This window comes from Cyprinus carpio, chromosome A5 (assembly GCF_018340385.1).
Source record: "Cyprinus carpio isolate SPL01 chromosome A5, ASM1834038v1, whole genome shotgun sequence".
Taxonomy (NCBI): Eukaryota; Metazoa; Chordata; class Actinopteri; order Cypriniformes; family Cyprinidae; genus Cyprinus; species Cyprinus carpio.
In genome coordinates, this window is record NC_056576.1 from 36,753,263 (window position 1) to 36,772,073 (window position 18,811).

Sequence of the window (18,811 nt, forward strand, 5' to 3'; positions counted from 1 at the left end):
ACTTCAGATGTATGAGAGGTTTTACAAATAATTGGATTTATTCATAAATAATATATAAACCTGGTTGTTGTGTATTATAAACCCATTCTGTTTATTAGTACTATTACAGAAATCTCATTCTTACTTTTTTAATTTACATTTGACTGACAAATATGCATCTTTATTAGTTTATAATTGTAATCCAAAATAATGGAATTTTTATAAATATAAAATATTTAAAATATCTACAATATAATATAAATATAGGTCTTTTTTTGGTGTAACAATCACAATTAAAGCCACGCTAACTTTTGGCCCTCTAGCGGTTAAAAACTAAAACTGCACGTGTCTTGCGGAAGAACATTGTTCTGGTAGTGCTTCGGCTCTGCTCGTCTGGGCGGATGAATGTGGTTCACATTTACAGGACATCTATCTCGGCGGACGAACACGTAAAAAAAAAAAAATAAAAATAAAAAAATTAACCCTTTCTTTGTTTTACAACCAGTAATTCCCCACCAGATTTATTATTATTATTATAATTATTATTACTAATACTCTATGACCAATTTTTTCGCGTTCGTTGTAACAACAATCTTTCAGCTTCACGCTACTCACAGCCGAAGCTTCGTTTTTTGTGTATGGATATGCACGAATGGATGACGTATGTATGCAAATTCCCACGAAATCCGACCCGAAAGCTTTAAAACATAAATCATTATCATTGGTTTATCAGTAAGTATATCTGGGTAAAGACATGGTTTGGAAGATTTTTTTTCACTCCCATGAGTAATATTTTATTTGGATTTAAAAATTTATATTTTTAATTTAAAAAGTTAGACTATGGCTTTAATATTAATATTATAGTTAATAAATCACTGAATATAACTTAAATAACAACAGCAACAATAAAAAAAAATTTTTTAATAAGGATAGATCATAAAATGTGATTTGCTTATATATATATGTGTGTGTTTATGTGTATATGCATGTATGTGTTTGATTTCCATTGTTCAAGCCTGGAAATGCATATCATTAAAGCAAATTACATTTTATGATATAACTATTCTACTTTTATACTTGCATAAGTTCATTTTAAAATTTTATTTTTGCAGTGCTTGGTATCTTAACAGAATGGTTCTTCCAAAAAGAAATTTAGATGTAGTAGATTCATTTAGTCACCGTCATGTTCTTCCAAACCCGTATGTCTTTCTTCTATAGAACACAAAAGCAGATATTAGGAAGAATGACAGCCTCATTCACCGCTCGCTTTCACTTTATGAAAAATAAGTGATGGTGTGAAAGGTAATGAAGAATCAGGCCGTCATCAGTCCGTAACATTCTGCCCGACATGTTTCGTGTTCCACTGAAGAAAGAAAAGTAGTGCAGGTTTGGAATAACATGAAGGTGAATACATGACAGAACTATAACATTTCTAGGCAAACTACTCCTTTTGCATGATTAGATTTCCTTCATTTTCACGATGAATAAATAATAACATCACTAAGATCAAAACCCAGTCAGTGTTTTCTTCCCTATCTCTGCCCAAGTTTGTTAGTTCCTCACTCTTTATGTTTCTCCTTGACCTCTTTCAGTCTTCAGTCTCCTTTTTATACTCCAGTCATCTCTCTCTCTCTCTCTCTCTCTCTCTCTCTCTCTCATTCACATTTAGTCTGACTGAGAGGCATGACTGAATGCTTTCTGACAGCCATAGCTGATAATTAAAGCAGGTGACAGTCTGAATGCTTCCCTCAGGTGAGACTCAGAACACACACACACACACACACACACACACACACACACACACACACACGTCCAATCCGTCCTTCACACTTTCACTGTAATCTCACCATATGATTTAATTTCACCTACTGTACAACTGCACACACCTCAACACACACACACACACACACACACACACACACACACACACACACACACACACACATGCACACACATGCACACATGCATGCACACACACCTCCAGACGTCTGCTTGATTTTAGTGCAGTAGATGATATGCATATACCACAAAATCATCATGATTGTGTGTGTGTGTGTGTGTGTGTGTGTGTGTGTTGTGGCTAATCACATATGACGGCACCAATAGGTTGAAAATCCACATTTTGGCCGATAATTCATCCGTCGTGCCCTGAAGGTTAGCAGCAGTCATGAAAAACACTCTCACACAGGTTACTGTATATCAGGGCGGTAAGGAAGCATCTTTGTTGTTCAGCTTCCTCACAGGAAGAGGGTGCAGCCCCCTTAGTTGATGGAAAGACAGACTGAATACATACACATTCAAGTTGAGCACAGCTGAGCAAGCAAGGAGTAGACTGTTGTTTTTTTTTTTTTTTGTTCAGGCCTTTGTTCAGAGTAAATTAGGAGTAAGAAATAAATACAGATTCAATTCAGAAGAGGCCTGGACAGTAAAAGTGCACAGGAAAGTTGTGGACAGGTAGCTCGACAGCTCACCCTGCTGGCTGGTACTACAAAGTGACAGTTATGATACTGTACATGTTCAGAGTGGCATACTAACAGACTAGTCTCACTATATATCTCTTAATATTCTACATGCACTTCTGCAAAGTGCTGAACTTGACCTTGCATTTTCACTGTGTTGGATAAAACCAGAATGAGGTGCAACACCTTTCTTCATTTGTTGATTACCTTAAAATAATACTACTAATAAAAACTGCAAAAATGTATGTACTTCTATGATGATAGCATTGACTAAATAAAGGAATAGTACAGACAGAAATGAAAATTTGCTGAAAATGCATTCTCTCTCGGGCCATTCAAGATTGGGATGAGTTTGTTTCTTCATCAGGTTTGGAGAAATGTAGCATTGCATCAGTGTCTCAGGCAGCAGTGGATGCTCTGTAGTGAATGGGTGCCATCAGAATGAGAGTCCAAACAGCTGATAAAGTAATCCACAGCACTCCAGTCCATCAGTTAATGTCTTGAGAAGACAAAAGCTGTGTGTTTGTAACAAACAAATCCATCAAGGCATTTCAACTTGTTGCTTCTGGCCAAAAGATGAGTCTATAATCCATAATAAAATAATCCATAACACTTGTGGATTATTGTGATGTTTTTATCAGCGGTTTGGACTCTCATTCTGACGGCACCCATTCACTGCAGAGCATCCATTGCTGAGACACTGATGCAGTGCTACATTTCTACAAACCTGATGAAGAAACAAACTCATCTACTGTACATAAAGGAATGCAGTATGCATACTTCAAAAATAGTATGTCTAGTATGGTAGTATGCAATTGGGAATACAGCCACACTGTTATTATCCATCCACACCGTAACAAAAGCTTCAACAGAACACTTGTTAACATAATTAGTTTTATTATTTTTGTAGCTAATTTACAACAAGCATTTCACTGAAATTAAACATTTTTATTATCCGATACTGTCATTGGTAAATCTCTCTTTTAAGATAAATCATTTAAATATACTTTTGCATCAGATGGCATTGTTGTATTTTCATAATTCTTCTTCTTCTTCTTTTTTTTTTTTAATAAAAGCAATATGTTCAATCTGTTCAGGATAATTAGAATAATATGTTATGGCAAATACAAATCGATAAAATACATTTGATTCTTTCAAATAAATAAATAAATTCAACTCATAATTCATTCTAGTAAGAGTGAAGTCATACATTGGTCTTGGTAATGCATTGTGTGTGTGTGTGTGTGTGTGTGTGTGTGTGTGTGTGTGTGTGTGTGTGTGTGTGTGTGCTCATACAAACCGCAATATACGTTCTTATTTTTCATTACTTACGTGGCCAATAATACAATTTGGGAAATTTATTTAAGGGCTATTTTTATAAAAAAAAAGTGGTATGTGTAATGCGTGCAAGTTCTTTTTTAAATGATTATTTTTTTAATTTCACAAAGTTTTCACATTTGATTGTGTGTAGCTCCACTTTGGAAACCACAGCAAAAGCGTCTCAGTCTTCACATAAAACCGGATGTAAACAAAGCAGCAAACAATTAAATAATTATATAAAATCTATAAATAAAAATAACGGCAAGAAAAGAACTGTCACTGCACACCAAACACACTTAAATATTGAAATTCAAATGCAAAAAGTCAAAAGAAAATAAGTGAAAGTAACTTAGAGCCACTGGATCGCTCTGTATTCCTCTGCTTTCCACCAGAAACCTTCTGCTGTTCATCACGCCTGATCCAATCTTCCCTTTAATATGTGTTTCACTTTATCTTATCAACTTTTATTTTATTTTGCCTGACACAAACGGTGGCATTTTTTTTCCCCCTCTGGATTACATTAGTCTCAATCAAAGTCTGTTTCCATAAATCACTATAGTAATGCTCATGGCATTGATTAACAGGAAATCTCACTTAAATCAGATGCAACCCCCTGGACTGTGTTCAGGACAAACCGTCATCTTCATCCTTACTTTAGACCTTGAATGTGACGCCCTCTGAGCTCAAAGCATCATATCGATTTTACCGCATTGCTGTCACGGCACAAAAGGGTAAAAAAGCCAATTTATCATCCTGCCATGCTCTTCTCGGCCAGGGTTGAAGTGGGCACTTTGTCAACCTCACAGAATTATGGGCTGAAATTGTTTACAAATGAGTGTTTGGCTCTGAGAAGGGTAATTAGTCGGAGACAGGCTTAGACTGTTAAACTTAGCTAGCTAAGCGGATTATTCTCTGGCATTACAGTCATTAATTTATCTCATCAAACATAATGAACCCACGATCGTATTCCAATAAAACTCCAGCATCATTAAGACTTCCGCTCTTTCACCAATTAACTGGTGTGATGATGATGTCCACTGACTGTCCACTGAGATGCATCAAAGTAGCCTCATTGGTTTGATTACAAGAGTTAATTATAATCTGATACACAGCATAAAAAAATTGTACACTACACCATTTTCCTGATAGTATTCGTGTATGTGTTTAAGTGTGTGTGTGTGTGTATGGAGAGTTTATAGAGGGCCAGTAAGGCTTTGTTCACGTTGCAGCTGAATGGGGAAAAAACCCATTGAATTCAACTCTGATCCAACTCATAAACGTCATGTGACTAATCACTCTGGAGACACAGAAAAATGACTTGAGTTCCTGTTTTTCCATCCTGATCTCATGAGCACACATAACTATCTTAAAGGTGGCAATTTCATATGAATTCATGCGATGCATTTTGTACGAAAATGTACGTTTTTATTTTTTTTTAGAAAAAAGCATGAAGCACTATCGCACAAAACCATACAAATGTAATGCTACGAATTCATACGTATTAGCCACCAATTCATCAAAACTGTTATGAATTGGCACAAGTTTGCGTTGTATTTTCACAAATACGTACACCATCCCAAAGCCTTCACTAACTACTATCCTGAGCTGTGTTTTACGAGAAAAGCCACAAACAAAACATCTACTATTATACAATGAAATATTTGAGATGTAAATCATTTTAAAATTATATTTCATCAAAATAACCTACTACTCATCAGAAGGTGACGCTTGGTTCATCTTAGCTGAGAAAAAGACAGAGGACAGTGAAAACAACCACTGGCATGATGGCGAGGTGTTAACAATTAATAAATAAAGAAATAATTAAATATCCCAATATAATTACTGAATATATAATTTATCATTTTATATAAATGCATTTAAATAAATTATTTTAGATAGATATTTAATAAATAAAATTTTAATATATTTATATATTGTGCAAATTCAGCACAAGTGTGATCTAATCTGAACTGAAATCCGACGGTCATGTAAAAACAGCCAAAGTATTACGTTGGCTAAAATTCGTTACATTATGAGAAGATTATGGAAGAGCCCGATATTGCACATTAAAGAGCAGCCTGGAGTCGTTGTGTTGAGCTGTGGCGCTCGGGGAAATAATCCAACCGAGCACTTACATTTCAGCTCGAAGGAAAACATCAATCTGGCTGTTGCAAGAAGATCCAGATAGAAGAAGGCAAACATTACAAAATCTATTGTTGGCATGTGTCTAAATGTGCAATGTTTACATGTAAGCGCAAGAAAACCAACAGAAAACAGACCCTGGAACATCAAGCGTGTGGCTTTCTGTGGTGTGCAGAACCAAAGTCACAGTCTGCGTCTTCCTGTTTTCCTTCTTTATCATCCATTCAATGTGATGAACTAGCTGCAGACTATTTCAGGGGAACATTCGAAGGACTGAGGCAAACGTTTTAGATTTGCCAGCTCAGTACTTCCTGGATTTCAGGAAGCACACGCCAAGCACTTTAAATTTCGGAAAGCAATTAAACGCCCTTGATGCTGATAACTGTGAGTGAACGTCAGTCTCTGAGTAGTCGTGATATCTTTGATATTGAAGATTTCAGCGCATTATTGATACGGATAAATATACTTTCATATTTCAGTTCAGCTTTAGTATTGTAAAACAAGCTCCTTTAATTAGGAGCGGCTCTTGAATGTCTCATTCCAGTAAAAGCCGAGGCGGTCGCTCATCTCTCTCCACTTCCCGTGTTGATCGGAGAGAGCGAGAGGGAATCTGACAATATACAAAATTGCTTTGTAGCATCCCAGTTCGTGACAGAGTAAAAACAGCTCACGCTATTCGGAGAGAAAGCCAGAAAGAAACAGAGAAGGACTGAGAGAAAGGCAGAGAAAGGAAGTTAAAAGCAGAAAAAGGAAGTTACAAAGCTAGGAAACGGAGGAAAAGAGAGGCAGATGCGGTGTGGCCAGCTCCTGTGCTGTTCCTATCCATCATTTCCCGGAGTCTGGGTGACTTCTCTCCATCCCTCCCTCCCTCTCTCTCTCTGTCTGTTTCTCGTGAGCTCTACGAGCTCCACAGTCCAGGGCAGGCTGGGCGAGGTGGTCTGGCTCTGGGTGGACTCTCACAGACGCTCCCTGGTGGGAATCCAGATATAAGGCCCTGACTGCTCCTCGATCACAGTTTTCACCTTGTGATAAACCTCCTCGAAGCTGTCGCCCTCCACGATTGCTGAGAAAAAAAAAAAAAAAACATTGCAGCATTAACTCAAATAAATTATGCAAACAGATGTACATTGAATGGGCATCATTTTTGCAACACAGGCAGAACTAATTTTTGTGCAAAATTAAACGTCGTGTAAAGCAGTTATTCATTGTTGAACGAATGCAACACTGTCAGCAAAAGCATTAACCGCATGTAACTACGGCAGTACTCTTAAAAGGACAACTTATCTACTTATCGATCAACATTTCAATAAAAGTTCCTTATCGAAAGGTGCATATTAGTGCCTTTCAGTAGTAATATGTACCTACTATTACCTTAGGGGTACTATTGCAAAATTTTTAGAGTGTACATAATAATTTAATATAAATGGTTGCATTGATGCAACGTATGTGTATCAATCAACTTTTTAGTAAAATCATTGCAAATCATGCTATGCTCTGTTTAAATCAGGGGTTTTCAACCAGGGGCCTCAAGATGACTTAAAATAATTTTAAATATGACAAAACAAGCTAAAAATCAAGCTATTTCTCATTTTAATGGACACGCCTAAACAACTTTTTTCTCTGAAGAATAAGGGCTACCATGGCCTTGGAAAACCTCGATATATGAGGTAGCCTAACTCTAGGTGGCGCAACCAAGCAATCACAACATTTACTATGTGGCACAAGCTGACTGGCCTCTGCTGATTCTGCAGCCAATTAGATTGCTTGCTCAATATTTAAATAGTCTGGTTTAGTGTTTGTTGTAAGCTTATCCTGCAGTGCACCTGCATCTTATACCCTCCACCTCCCCCAGCTCCACCTGTCTAGATCTGCTATGGGATTTATGTATGCAACAGCGGCATATTTTACATGCTCACAGCAGCATGTCTGTGTATCTATTGGCAGTAGCATGTCCATACTTGCTCTGCATAGCAGATGTAGTTGCACAAAGATCAAATACAGGATGTTAAAAATGTCTTGTCTATTAACATGCTAAAACTATTCGGAGAGTAGTCATGATTGAATTATTAAAGTGTGATTTCTAGACCTGGTAAAGGCATGTAAATTGACAAAACTCCATGGTGGTTACAGTAGGTATTGCCTAATTAATAAATGTGCCAGGTGTCCTCCAGGACACTAGTGGGCGATGTGTGAAACTGTCTTACCAGAGAAGCACTCCAGGAAATCTTGCTCCAGTTTAATAGCGCGGTCCATACCTTTCCTGGCTTGTTCCTCAGTTAGACGTGTGTTGATCTCTCTGGATAAAAGAGCAGAAATTTACATTTCGTCTTGATAAAGACATACAATGAGGTATTGTTAAACAGGGGCATTAATTTGAAGTGTTTGTGTGGTTGTTTGGCGTTGCGTACAGGACGTTCTCCAGTGATTTGGGCCGCACGAAGATGGCGATCGGGTGAAGCTGTGCGGCTTGTAGCCTACGAACTGCATTTGCGGACACATCCAGAATACAATGCTTTCCCTGCTGCTCACAAACACACAGACATACATTTTAAGACTTGCAAAAAGGATACACAAGTGCATTATTTTATCCAAAACACTTGATCTAACCTGTTCGGCCACCTCTCGGACGCTCTGAACGCTGGTTCCGTACAGGTGGCTGTTGTACTGGCCCGCCTCGATGAAACGATGGTTCTGGATGTCTTTCTCCATCTGTTCCCGTGACGACACAAAATGATAGTCCCGCCCATCCACCTCATACTCCCGCTTGGGTCGTGTCGTATCTGAGAAGAGCGGTGACATCGTCTCGTGACTATGATACCAGTTACATTTAATGTCGGCAGACGACAGGTGTGCTGAAAATGACTCGTTTGTTTGAATTGTTTACTGCTTATCATGAGAGAGGAGGCTGTTTGCAGAGACATTTTGGGCATCTAAAGAGAGTTTTTTTTTTTTTTTTACTGAAATGAGATTAAAGCAAGAGAGATTCTATTTGTTTCAGGCCCTGTGATTCCATTCTGGCCAGGAAAGTGGAATCCAGTCATAAAAACTGAATTTACGGTGTAATGCACGATGTCATAAAATTGTGAATGAATAATTAAATGTAGGGCTGTATAATGAGCTAAATCACAAAATGGACTAGTGTCTATGGATATTAAAGTGCAAAAAGATTATTAAAATATGAAGTCTGTTTTTTCTGTGTGTCTCTGTGTGGATGAGGCTTGAGGGGGTTTTGGCATCCGCACTATATGAGGACACAAAGAAGCTCTCTTAAGCCCTGTTCACACTACAAGTGACATGCAACAGCACAGCGACACAATCCCATTCATTTAGATGGAGAGCTGGTGATTTCTGGTGACACGAGTGACAGCCGCCGTGGCGACTGGATGGGGCGTGTCCAGCGACGTGACAAAGTTTAGAATCCTTCAACTTTATGCAAATGAGGAGCGACTTTCGGGAGTGACAACCAATAGGAAAGAAGAGTGTAGAGCTCATGTGATCGTTCTCCTCTCAGCCGTAGATAAACATGCGCAATGGAAGAAAGTAGGCTCTGTTTCTATTCATTTTTGTCTGTATGTACAGATTTAGATTATATTTAGTCTTTTGCCTCCAAAATGTTTGTACTTAGCGGCAAGAAACCTGATTCGCTGTCAAGACAACCAGTATTGAGAACGGCCCACTAGCAGCCTCATCTCCAGCCCCTGGCGACAGTGCTACTGTGAACGGGGCTTTAGGGTCACTTCACAAGCATTTCACTTGACAAAAACTATCGGCATATCAAATACACACAGAAACTCACGTTTCTTCATGACAACCCATCAAAATAAAAGTTTGGTTTAACTTTAAGAAATTTTGACATATTATTACTATATAATGGTGTAGCGTATCAGGCCTGAACCAGACAAATTAAAGATTAGATCGTGAGCATGGTTGAAACAAGAGAAGCCGAATTCCTCGGAAAGGCAACAGGATGTTGTAAATCAACTCCTAGCACCACAGTCTGAAGCTAGATAACCAACCAGCTCTTTCACAGAACAGCTTTCAACATTAACACCATTAGAACAATTATTGACAATTTCAATTCGGAGAAGAGATTGTCAAATTTGGGGCAAGTAATCAAAGAGATGCACAGCGTGACCATCACATATAAACCCATGATAGTAATCATGATCACAAGCTCTTTGGATTGACTTCCCCCACCTCGAAGGAAACCAGACTGAAATTCCTAAGGAGACCTGTTAACCCCTCTGGTTTTCACAGGACATATCCTTACTCCCCAGGATGGCACAGAGAATGCCTTCCAATGCATATATGCACCAAAATGAACTCAAAAAAGACTTCTAAATGGATATCAGTCCATTGCTTAACTCCCTATCATACATGAACCCACACATTTGACTTTAATGTTTCTAATCACTTATTGTGTATGTCTTTTTAAATAACTCTTGAATAGCTTAAGGGATCATATTCATGTTTAGTATGTGTGTGTTCGAATCTTCTTGCTTTAAATGTTTCTGACCATCAGTTATTTGTCAAATGTATCATATTCTTGTTATAGGAATCATGTCCAAATTATACCCTGCAAGAGCGGGAAAATTCGGACCATGTGCTTGATAAGATAACATATGATTTATGAATGGGTGGGACAAACATCGCAACACACCGAGAAAAGACAATATCTAATTGGTCAAGACAACATTTGAGGTGTGGCCAAAATGCCAGTTTAAATACTCAGGACACCATCAAATTTTGCTTTTTAGCTTTTAGCTTGCGTTTAGCTTTTGCTATCAACAATGCCGGCTTTTAGCCTGCTTTTAGTCATGCTTTGTCATCACTTTTAGCGTTCTTCGAGCGCCGTTCCAGCGTGCTTCGGCCTGTACGCCTGCTGCTACTTAGCCACAATGAGAAGAAACACCACCTAGTCTCGTCAAACTTTACTTCTGTTCTTTTACTTTAGTTTCTTACTTCTTTTCCGTTTGAGAGTTTCGTGTTCTGAGTTAAGTTTTGTAACGCCGTGTCTCCGAGTCTGACCTCGAGTGCCCGTCTGAAACTACAACCAGCCCACAACTCCGCATCTTCAGCCAACCCCCAACCACGGGCTTCCCAAGACGTCACTTCAACGACTACTGAACTTCCAGCCAATCAGCAACTTCGGGAAATCCCCTTTTCAGCGAAAACAAAGGGAACCCCATTAAACAGGCAACGCAAGTAACCTCCAGACTCACATCTGTACTGGTGTTATCTAATATAATTTAAACCTAATTGATGAACTCAATGCGAGGGTTAATTAATTGATTGATGGTTGTTCATGTCTATGCAATTTCACGTATTGCTGTAAACTTGGGATTTCACATTTTCATTCTCTTAAACTCATTCTTTCCTAACTTTCTATCTTCCTGCAACTTGTGTGAATGTGTGAGTGCGCGTGTGCTTATGTGTTAGATTAGTTTATGTGTCTTAGATTTATCTAATAAAGCCTTATTTATATTGAAAAGAGAAGTATCTTGTGTTTTTGTGCTCACAAGTTAATGTCTTTAACCTGCCGATCTTGTTACTGTGCTAATTAATAGTGTTTTCACTATACTTTGGATATTAATATCCAGCGCAGATTTGATGTTAAACGGCTCGTTCAGTGAATCGCTGGCCGTTTCAGTGATCAGCCGTGAAACAGTGATTCTGTTCAAATTCCCTTTAAAATCTTAAATGATTCCCTTTGAGCTAAATTGACCTGTTTCCCTTACAATGGAATATAATACTTCTTAAAATAATAAGAAAAATAATATTATCAATAAGTTACACACTTTTTAAAAATTGATTAAAAAAAATAATAAACACTTTTGGCAGCACTTTGTTTGCCAAAAAATAAAATTTTGAATTTTATTTTGATTACATTTTATGAGATTAATAAACTTGTTAATGTTTTTTGCCTTCATTTGATAGAACTTTTTAGGATAAAAAAAAATATATGACTTATTATTTAATTAGGATTAAATCATAAATCCACAGAATTTCTGAAAAAAAAAAAAAAAAAAAAATATATATATATATATATATATATATATATATATATATATATATATATATATATATATCACAAATCTCTAATATTGTAAAAAAAAATATGAATAATTCAATTAAATGTAATAAATCATTAATGAATTATGAATTCTGTTGATTAGACATGCTTTTTGATTATAAAAAGTTAATTAAACCATTACAATGGAATCCAGAAAAATTCAAATAGATTTCGTAGAGCTCTAAAAAGTATTAAACAACAACAACAAAACCACAAAACAACTAAACAACAACAAAGCAACAAAAACACAATAAATTGTTCTTATTTTGTATAATGTGTGATTCATGATTTCAATGAATTGACGTTTTGTGATTACTAAAATTTAATTAAAGCATTAAAAATTTAAATGGAAAAAAAATATCTAGAAAGAAAGGGAAATAAAAAAGAATTTGGGAAAAAATTAAATAAAATTCAGGAAAAAAATAAAATGGATTTCAAAGGGCCCTATATGCACTCAAGGATAAACCTCAACATTTGGTTCCACAAACCTCAGAAAGATAATTAAAACCTTTGATTAAAAACCTTTGCACACTGACTCCCAGAAACTGTGTAAAGCTGAATCAGATCGGAGCTTGCTGTTGTTAAAGGCTTTCTGCATGTTTGTGAGCAATACACATCTGAGAGTGATGAATACTTACGAGGGACACAAGAGCCAAACTTGTCTGGGAACTCAGACAGCAGGTCATCATTCACTCTGTCCTTCACCGGGCCCAGAATAATGATGGGCCTCGCGTAGTGCACTAAACAGGGTGCGACACACGAGAGAGACTATATGAGTACACAGACTAGAAGACAAAGCAAAAAAGGGAAGTGAAGAAAAAGAACAGCAAAAATATGACAGACAAGAAGTCAGTACCTCAACCCTAGTGAGCCGCCATCACACTCCCCACATGAAAACTAATGAGATTTTTTGAACATATTCAGTACTGAAATAAACAATAAAAGATCTGATTTCACATCAAACGTCAACTATTAGAATAGACTTTTTCAGCGTTTGCGTGTTATTTGCTCTGTTTGTTTGGTTGCTGTCTATAAACAGTACTGTGCAAAAGTCTTTATGTTTTAAGTCAGTTATTTCTATAACTGTTCTGTGTTGTATTATTTCATTAAAATTTCCAAACATTCCTTTTGCCACGAATTGTAAAAATCTAGTGGGATTTCTGAATGCACAACAGAGATCTGATCTGATCATCATCATCCAGTCCGTCTGAGATTACATGAAGAAACTGAGACAGACTAAATCCAGAAGAACTGTGGCCACGACTCCAAAACGCTTCAAGAAACCTTCCTGCAAAGCCACCTGAGAAACTATGTGCAAGTGCACCAAACAAAAGCTGTTAAAGGGTGCTCATTTTTTGATAAATAAAATCTATTTATGATATTATTATTGAAAGCATCCTCACTTTACAGCATCGGCTAAAAATGTTCACAGGCTTAAAACTAAGACTTAGCACTGTGCTGTATGCAAATGTACAGTATGAGCTTTTATTCCCTTTAGGACGCTGCATACATAGACCGTAGAATGCAAGGCATCTCACTAGGGTTTGGATCAGAGCATGCACATGCAGTATATGACACAATGTATGGAGACTCAGTCGAGTTATCTGACCTTCCACTTGTGCAACTGTCTCGTAACTCCGTACTGGCTCTTCCCTTCCTGAAAGAAACAAACACACATGCATCAGTCTCTGTTTGTAATACAAGCAACAACAAAACTCTCTCAGTACTCAAGAAGACGGTTGTATCTCACCCAGTGAACCTGTACTGTCTCGACTTCGGTCCTGTCAGAAGGAAATGTAGGGGACAACGCTTAATACACTGTTTCCTGCTTCAGTTTAGATGTAAGCATCAAGTCACTACATTATTTGCTATGGCCTTTCTTACCCTTTCTTTGGACTTCAACCGCGTCCACTCTTTTCTCTCAACCCTGGAAGAGAGATTCATCTGAATCAATGACACGAGATTTCTAACAGAACAACAGCAGAAGGAACACTGAGTTTCCTAAGAATGAACTGTTCTGTTGTTTATTGTGGCACACAAATGTAATTATGCAAATGAGGAAAGAGCGCAAACACTCATCATCTGGAGTACTTTACCAAGACTGTAGAGCTGATAAGATGGTGTGATATTGCTTAACTATAAAATATCTCATAAATATTAGACAAAACTCTTTTATCTTAAATTTGGAGGGCATACTAATTGCATTCTAACAGACTACATCATGCAGTAAATGTGTGCTCTCATGGTGTGTTTTTGTAAGTGAGTGATATACTGGATAATGTCAGTTCATGCATTGTTAAAACAGCAATTATGATATTTTCATGATACATATTACACACAAATCTCTGTCCCTTAAATTACAGTTTTTGAATTGAGTGAGTCTTGATTTAAAAATAATGAATAAAAAATGTTAGTCAAAATTAACTATATTAAATTTATTTCTACAATCTAAGTACATTTATATATATATATATGTGTGTGTGTGTGTGTGTGTGTGTGTGTGTGTGTGTGACCAGGATCATGTAACATCATTTTCTTTGTAATATCAGAACGTAAGATACCATGATAAAATATATAAACATAAAACAATAGTGGTTTTATTGAGAAATCATATTGTTTTTAACATTTTTCCTGATGTGAAATGTACCCTAAATTATATGACTAAGAAATAAATGACATTTTATGATATAATAAAATAAAAAACATTTATTTTAAATTGTAATAATATTTGCCAATATTACTGTTTTTATTGTATTTGTGATCAAATAAATGCAGATTGGATGAGCAGAAGAGATTTGTTTCAAACACATCAAAAATCCAATGACCCCAAACTTTTGAATAGTAGTGTAATTTTCATTTTCATAATCTGAAGGATTTCAACATTTCATATGCTGTCAATAGAGCTTAAGTTAAGTATTTATCCCAGAAGATTCTTTTAATTTTTTTGCAGAGAAATGTTTGAGCAGATGAACGTCTCTAGAGCACGTCCTTGTGTTAGCCTCTTGATACCCCGCAAAACATTTTAGGAAAATTAAATAGTATTTTTTAATGTCATTACATTGTTTAGAGCATTAAAAAAAATGTTAAAATGACATTTAATTCATAAGTTATGCTACGTCCTTGGTAGAGGACTCAATTTAAAAAAATAAAATAAAATAAAAAGACATGAATGAACATGCATAGGCAAAAACAATAGATTTTTTGAAATCACTAATAGATTTTTAGGTTTCAGGATTTTTTTTTACCAAACTTTGTATAAAGATGATTCTCAACTATGTTATAACAGAATGATTTGATATACCATTTTTCTTTCTGCAAAATGTGTGTAAAATGGCCATAAACAGGTTTTCTCATTATATATAATGTGTCTATAAACTGAATCTAATTCGCATATTAATGTGTTTTTGGGGCAACATGTAATGAAAAAAAGAAGTTTAATAATGGGAATAATCATTTCAGAATAATATATAATATTTCATAGGAATATTGAAATATAATTTCTTTTCCTGTTCATTTGTTGTGTCTCCCAAAATGCGTATTAAACCTGCTTTTAGTCCCGGTGTCCTCATATGAGGACATGTATGAAATCAACGTCCTGTTTCATAACAGAGAGTCATATTTTGATTTGAAACCCCAAAACATTTTCCCAAGATGTTGATTTATGACACACAGTTTAAAAATTCATCAGATTTAAATGATAATTACAAAATGTTATCATATTTCCATAAGAGTGTCACTAAATTAATTTCAGACATATTTGAAGACCAAGGAGAGTGAGTGGTCACGGTGAAACATCCAATCATTTGGTATCTCTGAAAAGCCCTGAATGTGCTCTGTACAGGACATCCAGACTAAAACTGTGGCATGTATATCCTCAGAGAAATTCATTAAAATATAATGTCCTCATGTGAGGATGCAAGGTCTCCGGAGAGAGACCTTGCATCCTCCGTTACATTTAACGAGAGCGAGTTTAAAGGTAAAACGTCTCTTTATGCTGTTTGAATATTATTTTGTTCAAAAACAACAGAGCAGATAACACAAGAGAAAGCAGCGACACACACACACACACACACACACACACACACACACACACACACACACACACACACACACACACACACACACACACACACACACACACACACACACACACACACACCTCCTCTTGCTGGGGATGAAGCCGACCTCCTCCTCGTCCCCCTGTGGGCTGACTCTGCAGGCCTGCCACCACTCCTCATCTCCACAGTCCAAAACATGCAGCACATCTCCAAACCTAAAGCCCACGGCCTGACTCAGGAAACCACAGTCTGCCGTCTTATCATAGTCAAACAGAGCCCTGCCAAACCACAGAGAGAGAGAGAGAGAGAGAGAGAGAGAGAGAAGGGTTGAAAAGGAAGAACATCAAAGGAAAAGCATGCAATTACACAGACCTTTTATTTTTGGCCTTGTTTCAATTTTATTCATCGGCTCTGCTCAGGATGGAACACTAGCCTTCTGCTTTTGCACACTGTGCAGTGCTCACTATGTTAAACAGCATGCAGCATGCAGAGATAAACCTTGTTCTCCCGTGATCCCACTGTGTTGCATCTTAAACACTTTAAAATGAGCGCTTAAATATTGAGAAAGAGATACTGAATAGTATCCAGCTCATTCCCCTCGTGTGGAAGGTCAAGTTGAGAGCAGGGGATTATGGGATACAGTATATGCAGTGTGCTCTGCTTATATACTGACCATTTTGGCAAATGTTGTATGTTATTTGGGAAATCCACATTTGTGGAAAAAGAAGTGTGCTTAACTGTGCACTCTGTAGTGTACTTTAAATCGTAGTATATTTTCAGACTGTAATTGTAGATAATATTAATGAAATAAAAGGACACTCAAGTGTTTCTTAACACACTTATGTAGACTTATAAAAAATGTGAACTTTGTAATGTCAAATTTAAATCATTATGATTTGATAATCTTTTATCAAGAAGGACACTTATTTTGAAGTGTTGACTAACATACTTAAGCACATGTGAAGTACTGTTTACTGTTTTATTTGACATTTAAGGTTAATATACTTTAAATGTACTAAACTGCAACTCCATTATTAAAAATGAGCAATTACAAATATATTTAAATACATTACATTCAAGCTTCAACAGATAATGCAATATGTTTTGGTATCTTCAAAGTATATCTTATTTCACCATAAATGTTTGTCAGTACTTTCAGTAGTCACTTTAACTATATTTTAAAGACAATACAAGTTATTATAAAATGACATATAAAGATGCACTTAAGTCCTACTGAAGTCAGACAGAAAATCACTTTTAAGTTCAACTAAGTGCATTTAATATAAATTTACACTATAATGCATTTTCATTTAATTGCAATTAACATGAAATGCAATGTCTGAAAATATCTCATTCAGTTCACACTTAAATATTTTCTTTTAAAGTATATTATTTCCCTAATAAATACTCTGTTTAAAAGTTTCACAATGGCTTACAAACAAAAAAGTAGCATATTGCACTTAGCATACATGGCAGTACTCTACTCTGACCTGTAGTATAGTAGAGAGAGAAGAGGAAATGATGCAGAGAAGACAAGGGTAATGGATTTGGATCTGGAGTAATACTGTCAGCCAGATCTGTACATGTGACGTCTATGTTAGTGTGTGCCAGTCCAGAGCTCTCTCCACCTTTCAAAAGTAACAGAAGACTGAAAGACTGGAGGCTGGTTGTAGTGTGTGTTGTATGTTTACCTGATATAAAATCCTCGTTTAGTGTTACTTCGTAATGTAGTTGTTCCAGAGCCCATACTGCTGTTCATCAACTGCTCTCGGAGATCATGAATTTTAGCTTCAAATCGACTGTACTCTGCACAAACAAACACAACTCTTATCCAACACTGAACAGAAGAGCCACATTCATTAGAAATCAACCTTTTGTGTGATGTTGAAAATATATATGCCATATACACTAGAATTAAAAAAAAATGTTTTTCAGATTTTTTAAATGTTTTTGAAAGAAGTGTCTTTTGCTCACCAAAGCTGCATTTATTTTACTAAATATACAGTCAAATTATAAAATATTTTTTCATATAAAATAACCATCTTCTATGTGAATATCTGTTAAACTGTAATTTATTTCTGTGATGCGCAGCTGTATTTTCAGCATCATTACTCCAGTCTTCAGTGTCACATGATCTTCAGAAATCATAATAATATGATGATTTGCTGCTCGAGAAACAATATTATTAGCAATATTGAAAACTGTTAAAAACTGCCCAGTACTTTTGTGGAAACTGATACATTTTATTCTTCAGGATTCTTTGATGAATAGAAAGATCAAAAGAATGGCATTTATTTAATATAGCAACATTTTGTAACATTATACATGTGTTTACTGTCACTTTTAATAGGATTAAAGCATTCTTTCTAAATAAAAGTTTTACTTTCTTTACAAAATAAATAAATAAATAACAACACTTACTGACCCCAAACGTTTGAATGGGAATGTATACACAGGACTCAAAAGTTTGGACACTTGAGCCAGAATTTAAAATGTATAAATGATTTTGCATTATATCACAAAATACATGACATTTATTTTAAAGAAACACATACAGTGTGTTATTTAACAGTTCCTAATAGATTAACTGTGCACTGTCCATTACTATTTTACTTTTTTACCCACATTTGGTGAATGTGAACTTTGGACCCAGTGTGCAAGATTGTTCAGTCAGGTGTGTGTGTGTGTGTGTGTGTGTGTGTGTGTGTGTGTGTGTGAGTGTGTGTGTGTGAGAGAGAGAGTGTGTGTGTGTGTGTGTGAGTGAGAGTGTGTTTGTGTGT

General features: G+C 36.2%; 1 protein-coding gene across 5 annotated transcripts in view; it reads right to left on the reverse strand.

Annotated features, from left to right (window-relative positions):
• Positions 1-3,667: 3,667 nt before the first annotated feature.
• Positions 3,668-18,811, reverse strand: part of LOC109049674 (disks large homolog 4-like) — a 180,457-nt gene continuing 165,313 nt past the window's right edge. For all 5 annotated transcript variants that reach the window (XM_042757119.1, XM_042757118.1, XM_042757117.1 and 2 more), the window contains 10 exons: positions 17,723-17,837; positions 16,133-16,309; positions 13,858-13,900; positions 13,724-13,754; positions 13,583-13,630; positions 12,612-12,713; positions 8,508-8,680; positions 8,309-8,421; positions 8,105-8,196; positions 3,668-6,963 (listed from right to left, as the gene is read on the reverse strand). In XM_042757119.1, coding sequence (XP_042613053.1) covers positions 6,857-6,963; positions 8,105-8,196; positions 8,309-8,421; positions 8,508-8,680; positions 12,612-12,713; positions 13,583-13,630; positions 13,724-13,754; positions 13,858-13,900; positions 16,133-16,309; positions 17,723-17,837 — 1,001 coding nt within the window. In that variant the 3' untranslated portion in view covers positions 3,668-6,856. The remainder of the gene's footprint in view (positions 6,964-8,104; positions 8,197-8,308; positions 8,422-8,507; positions 8,681-12,611; positions 12,714-13,582; positions 13,631-13,723; positions 13,755-13,857; positions 13,901-16,132; positions 16,310-17,722; positions 17,838-18,811) is intronic.